We start from the raw sequence: 6,883 nt of genomic DNA on the forward strand, positions 1-6,883 counted from the left end.
TCCCATGCTCTCAGTTGCCAACCTCCCAGTTCTTGTTTGAACTGAGCAAGAAGCAGGTGAGCGGGGCAGGAAGAGGCGCTAAGACGGGGACAGGCGTGGCCAGGGGCAGTCCTGGGACAGCACCACAGGCTCTGTGAGTCTTGTTCAGTTGAATGCCCTCATGAGTATTAACAGAAGAGCACCATATACATATGCACACATACACTCTAACATGTCGCTCTCTCCTCAGCTCAGCCCAATGGTCTCTGATGGTTCTGTCTGGCCAGCCCTTAGGTGGAGAAACACCTGATCATCAATATAGGCAGGCACACGTAAGTACAAATGCACATACGTTTCCAAAGACGGGATAAACAAATGGGAATATTGATATTGAGTTAGCGGTAGACATGTGAGATTCATAAGACGCATCACTGACGCCAGGATGTGTTCCCCACCTTTATGCCTTTAAATCAGGGTTGGAGTATTCCAGGTGTGTGGCCATGGCCATGAACACCAGTAGAGGAGGGAACCAAGTGTCTCATTCTCTCTCCACAGTTGTGTGGTTGTAACCCCCCACTAGCTACATATTCATTCAATCTTTATTTAACCTCGTGAATCAATTGAGAGTAAGCTCTCATTTACAATGACGTATAATCACTCTATATTTGAACTTGTACTACAGGTGAGATAATCCTTTTTAATGGTCTCTCTCATTGCTGTGCAAGACTTGGGTGTTCTCCTGCTCTGAGTGCCCATTCTCCTATACCTCCCAGATCTACCTCCACAAGCACATCAAGAGGAGCCATGACAACCTCTGTCTCTGCTGAGGAACACACAGAGCATTATGAAGTAGCCAGTGCCTTGGCGAAGGTGTTTGAGCAGCAGTCATCAATGGATTAACTCCCAAGACACAAGGAAGAGACAGCGCAACACACGCTATGACTCCAGTGACGAAGGTAATATAATAAAGTGCATTCAACAGTCCCAAAAGAGTACTACTTGAGTTGACTAATCTGAGCTAATTTACCTCTACTATATGTTCCAGTGCCCAGGCAGCCGGTCGGCAGAACTCAGACCAGACCAGCTATGCCAGGTGCCAGAGCCGGAAGGCCTGCTCTGCCAGTTATCAATGCAGGTATCCATGCATGTTTGTGTTGGTGAAATGTCTATGCATATTTGCACACTTACAGTTAACTCAGGACTGTCTGAAGACTCATGTACTCAGTTCACTAATTCGCTCATCTCACATCTCACTACTCGGCAGTAGATGTTCATCGCCCGGGTCCTTTGAGCCAAGGCGCTGTGAGCCCAGGCCCTTCAGCCCTTCAGACGTCCAGGCACGAGCAGCATGCATCAGCGATTAGCACCCCGGCCAGACCAGGTCAGGGTCTGACATGTCGAGTTGATTCTTCCCCTTATGCCAGAATCACTACGCCGCCAGCACCATAGTTTCCTGCTCATCCCTTTATCCTCTGGTTTTCAGGTAGTTCTCTGATGCCATCGCCTGTGAGACCAACAGCTCCAGCAGGGTTGCCATCAAGCTCTGCAGATGCTGGTATGCTGAATTTTGTGAACTACTTCATGCTGCATGTAGGGATATACTTTGAGCTGAATATCCATTATGGGACCGTACAATTACTTATAGCCACATCTGTGTTTAATATCCAGACTTCCAGAGGATGATGTGTCAGCAGTTCTCCAGCGTCATGCAGAGTCTGAGGGAGATGGCACAGACAATGATGAGGCTGGAGCAGAGACTGGAGCAGAGACTGTCCGGCGAGTCTGCAGACAGCTATCGGGGAGCAGTACTGGATGACCTGCACCCTGCTAAAACGGAGGAGGAGCTGCTGGTCTTGGAGGAGCAGCTGAAGGACAAGGATCATCAAAGGAAGATGGTGAGTAACTTCAAGGCAGAACTTTGTTCCTTATTTTTGCAGAGAAGTGTTAAGGAAATGTAAAAGTAAATGATTGTCTTTATGTTTTGCAGACACGATATCTGAGTTCCATTGGCGGCAAAGATCTGCCAGATGTGGTCCGGCGGGTGCTGTCAGCCATTGCCATACAGAGTGTGGTGTGTCTACAGCGTCCATGGGAAGAGGGGGAAGAAGCCTCTGAAGAATATGACCCTCTACAATGTCATATTACGTAAGGGATTGTTCATATTTTCGCAAAATAATACATTGTCTTTGCTTCATGCCATGTGCATTGACACCATTCCCTTTTTGGTTAAAAGGTGCAGTTATGGCCTGTAAGCCAAGCACCACTGTGACGGAGGTGTCTGCCCAGCTGCAGGAGATGCTGAAACATGCCCCTGCTCGATGCAAAAAGGTATGTGATGTCAGGCAGTTAATTTTCTCGTATCCAGTGACATGGCACGCTTCCAATGAACGTATGCGATTTGCTTTTACAGCCATTTCATTATGTCCTTAGGCATCTGCTCCAGCCCAGCTGACCTCCCCAGCCCAGCCCCTGACCGCAGCTCCAGCCCTGACCACAGTGGAGTATTCAGAGGAGGATGACCTCTTCTGCCCAGACCCTCGATTCAGATGTGGGTGACCCCCAGCCCGTCTCCCTAAACCTGCCTTTCCAGCCTGCCAGGATGGATGCCGTTTTTGTACATTTTAACCTTTTTTTTGTGGGATACAACGGTCTGTTCCCGGTCTGCCTGCCACAGAATGCGCACTGTTTCATTTTTGTTTTTAGAACTTTTGCAATTGTCAGATAATGGGTTGCTAGCCAGAGCTTGTACATGCTTTTTTTTGCTTTTCTGGCTATGCGTAATGTGACAGACCGTAAACCTCATCCTTGTAAATATGTATACTTTTAATTTGTAATGTACTTTGTGTAATAAAATGTTCTAAACTGTTCAGTCTTATATTGGTTTGTATCATAATGCTTGCTGCTATATCCCCATATAGCATTAATTCGTTTTTGTACTGGTAAATGCTAAATATAGCCAGTGGTACTGCAAATGCTAAATATAGCCAGTGGTCAGGGTTTAGTAAGTAAGTGACCATATTTGCACCGCGAAAAAGACGTGCAGACCAAGTCATATAAATACCTGTAAATCTAGTGTCAGCCAGGTGAGTTTATGACGGAGGTTCCTGCCCACGTTTTTTGCACGCGGCCGCACCGTATTTGCACCGTGCGAAAAAGACGTGCAGACCAAGTCATATAAATACCTGTTAATCTAGTGTCAGCCAGGTGAGTTTATGACGGAGGTTCCTGCCCACGTGATCACGTGCGTTCTTTGCACGCGGCCGCAACTTCGGAATGACGTGTCGTTCTTACGTAGCGTCTACTAAACGGCAGATCTCGCGTTTCCGTAAATGGCCGCGTAATTTCCGCACGCGGCGCACACGAATCGTCACCTAAAGCGGCCGTATGTCGAACGTTCGCGCAACCTGCGTGTGTTAGTAGGGGAGGAGTCAAATTGATTTGCTGTTTTCGCAAACAATATTATCTTATCTTTCTATACATGTATAACAAAATAATATCGGATTTATGACAAACAAATCAGATAAACAGTGATTGTATTAGGAAAAATTACATTTTCTTAGCCTGGATTCTATGGTATTACATATAAATCGTCGTCGTTGTCTTCTTCTTACTACTTCTTCTTCTTCTTCTTTCAACGGCGGCTTGGTTCCAAGTCGCAACCTACCGCCATCTATCGGAGCAGTTCGCTCTTACACTGTCCTGAGCGTGGCGGTGGTGTGTTCTGAGAGTGGTGTAGCAACACACTGTCTTGAGAAGGTAGGCCTGCAGGCAGACACTCTGCGCAGTGCACAGGCAGTATTGATACGCCTCGATGACTGTACATTAACCCATAATCGTGATGACAGACAGGAGCAGTGAGATAGATTTACTTCAGAATTTCGTCATTAAGTAAAGGCTTTTGAGTTGTGTTGGGTTAGATGTACTGTACCATGGCATTGTGTTTTTGCTTGTAACATAAATTAAATGTTGCTGTTTTTGACCATACATTATGATGTATTTGTTAACAAGATGCTGTATCCTGTTGTGGTAATTTCTGTCACAAAGTATTGTTCAGGAGAGAGTGAAGGTCAAGGTCAACTTTATTTAAATAGCACATTTAAAATCGACCGAAGTTGCACCAAAGTGCTTTACAGTATATACAAATAAAATAAAAACAGACAATACCTACAAACAATACTGAATATGAAAATGCACCATTTAAAACTATACAATCATACCAGGGCCAGGGATGTATGGCTTAACTAGCCTCAGAAAGCCAGTGAAAACAGGTGAGTCTTAAGCTGTGATTTAAAAATGTCTAGGGTCTGGGCAGACCGAATTTGTAGCGGCAGACTGTTCCACACTTCGGGGCAGCCACTGCAAAAGCTCGGTCGCCTTTAGTCCTTAGCCTAGACCTTGGGACATCCAGTTGGAGCTCATTTGATGTCCTCAGTACTCTAGCTGGGGTGCGAACATGGAGAAATCCAGCTAGGTACTGAGGGGCCAGTCCATTTAGTGCCTTAAAAGCAAGGAGCAGTATTTTAAAGTCAATCCTGAAGTGAACAGGGAGCCAGTGCAGGGAAGCCAGTAACGGTGTGATGTGGTTTCGCTTCTTTGTACCAGTCAGGAGGCGGGCAGCAGCGTTCTGCACTAGCTGCAGGCGTCGCAGGGAGAGCTGGTCTAGACCCACATACAGACCATTGCAATAGTCCAACCTGGATGAAATAAAAGCATGGATAACCCTCTCCAAGTCATTTGGAGAGAGGTAGGGCTTTAATTTGGACAGGAGCCTTAGCTGGAAAAAGGAGCCTTTCACTACAGAGGCTATTTGTTAGTCAAATTTAAAAGCACTATCAAACGTAACACCCAGACTTTTGATATGCCAACATTCTAACTGCAGAATGCCAACATACTAAGTTTAACAAAGTTTATTACATGCAAGCAGGCAAGCAGCACAGTAGCCACATACAATACATACAAACACCCCAAATAACCCGTCTGGAGAAGGGGACTGTCAAAATCTCCGTTGCTTCATGCACACAGCAGTCTGCAATGTGAGAAAATGGCGGCCCACATCTGCGGTTACAGTCAACATTTATACAGTACAGTCAAAAACCACCTTGGTGTCTGGGCCGATTCCTAGCCCTCGCCTCCCATCCCCCAGTCCAGCTGGAATCCTGTTTTGACGACAGCGAGACTGGCAAGGCTGGGGCGCGAGCAGAGAAAGTTACTTCTACAAAAACATAAGATTACAAAGTGCATAGCATTCTTTTCTCTAGCCAAGGTATGAGAGGCCAGTTCTGTGGCCTAAGCAGCAGACACTGTTAAAGAGATCTGCTGAAGGTCTATTATGTCAAATTAATTCAAATGATGTCTAATAACACATAATTTCCCATTACAATTCAAATGAACATACCTTTAAATTCCCTGAGGAACATGGGCCATCAATGAAACCCCTCCATCCTCTCTGGTGTTGTGCCCTCCAATCCAGTTGTTGCCATGACAGCCCTTCCCCCTTCATCTCCTGTTCTGTGGTTATTCTCCAGGTGGTAGGTCTTCCTCTCTTCCTCCTGCCTTGTGGGTTCCATACAGAGCCTGCTTTGTGATTGATTTGTTTTGTCTTTAGTGTGTGACCTATCCAATTGATCCAAATGAACTGCAGTCAGGAAAACAGGACCCCCTTTATCCACTGGCTCACAAATACATAACTCCCTTCAAACACAGTGGCTTCTGTAAGATGTGGAAGATACAGAGCCTCCCATCTTGTCATCCATTTTCAAACAGTTACTCCCGGTTTGTGCTTCTGTGACTGGAAAATATCACAACCATGTCTTGATCAGACCGGCAGTGATGTAATTCTGTAATTTCATCAGATCAATCATTCCATCCAGAGACCTATACCTAGGTCACATTCTAATTCCTGTGAAAGCAGACTGTGTACACGTTAGGGGTGTAATGGTACACTAATCTCACGATACGATACACGATATTGGGTTGACGATAACAATACGATATGATACACTAAGGGCAGGTGTGAAGCGTTGCAGTAGCGCTGCTGTTCACACCAATAGTGCATTTCTCCACATTTCTACTCCACTACACTTTGTGAATTTAGAGCTTAACTGTTGTGTTGTAATATCATGGATAGGCCTAGACAAAAGACGTGTTTGTTACCAGCGTTGTGTAGCCAGCGTTCACTGATATACAATAAACATATTGTTTTCATTCAACGATATTGTTTTCACCTTGACGATACGTAATGTGACGTTTCTGTATCGCGATATATTGTGGCACGATATATTGTTACACCCCTAGTACACGTGTATTGAGCAACAGTTAGCTGCAATCCTTGCTTGAACTCTATTCTCCTCTGTCCATATACAGTATAGTTAACCTAAATTTGTACTGCGACCATTTCAAAGGAATTTGTAGGCTATTATAAACATGTACAGTTGGTGGTAGTCCAAAATTCCCATTTTAGCTGGCAATTTCCCTCGGTGTTTTGCTTTTACCTCTGCTGATTTACACGTAATTACAAATAATAATAATAATAATACATGAGAGTGCAGGACAACACAAGAATTTAAATTGCACTGATGTACAGTATCTGTCACATGTTAATTGATCAAAGCAACGTGATAATTGCTGAATTTGTTTGAATCAAGGCCAAGCACTACTGTATGTGTAAACTACCATAGTGGAAGATTTGTGTAAGGTCTGATATCTTATTCATACTGACATGCACTTCCAAGGAGACTTTCTCCTTTCATATCAGCTCAGTCTCAATATGTGTATGTGGAAATCCATTGTATTAGCAATGAAGTGTAGAAGAGAGATATATGAGGTCCCAGTTTGCAGTCGGAGTCCTGAAAATCTCATTTGTTTTAGCGTGCAGTGGGAGCTGTGAGTACAGCTTATGGATGGC

General features: G+C 44.7%; 1 protein-coding gene across 1 annotated transcript; it reads left to right on the forward strand.

Annotated features, from left to right (window-relative positions):
- Positions 1-889: 889 nt before the first annotated feature.
- On the forward strand, positions 890-2,732 carry LOC311316581 (uncharacterized protein). Its single transcript, XM_084447465.1, has 8 exons — positions 890-935; positions 1,025-1,114; positions 1,244-1,360; positions 1,463-1,534; positions 1,648-1,874; positions 1,967-2,124; positions 2,213-2,307; positions 2,410-2,732. Exons 2-7 carry the CDS (start codon positions 1,066-1,068, stop codon positions 2,229-2,231), a joined length of 642 nt encoding a protein of 213 aa, XP_084303591.1. The 5' UTR covers positions 890-935; positions 1,025-1,065; the 3' UTR covers positions 2,232-2,307; positions 2,410-2,732.
- The last annotated feature ends 4,151 nt before the right edge of the window (positions 2,733-6,883 follow it).

This window comes from Borostomias antarcticus (genome assembly GCF_949987555.1).
Source record: "Borostomias antarcticus genome assembly, chromosome: 1".
NCBI lineage: Eukaryota > Metazoa > Chordata > Actinopteri > Stomiiformes > Stomiidae > Borostomias > Borostomias antarcticus.

Bases quoted from the DNA above. Each gene is read 5' to 3' on its own strand.
- LOC311316581 (XM_084447465.1), top strand. From the start codon at position 1,066: ATGCCAGGTGCCAGAGCCGGAAGGCCTGCTCTGCCAGTTATCAATGCA. The intron at 1,361-1,462 runs GTCAGGGTCTGA...TCTGGTTTTCAG, and splicing joins TAGCACCCCGGCCAGACCAG to GTAGTTCTCTGATGCCATCG. The intron at 1,535-1,647 runs GTATGCTGAATT...TTTAATATCCAG, and splicing joins ATCAAGCTCTGCAGATGCTG to ACTTCCAGAGGATGATGTGT.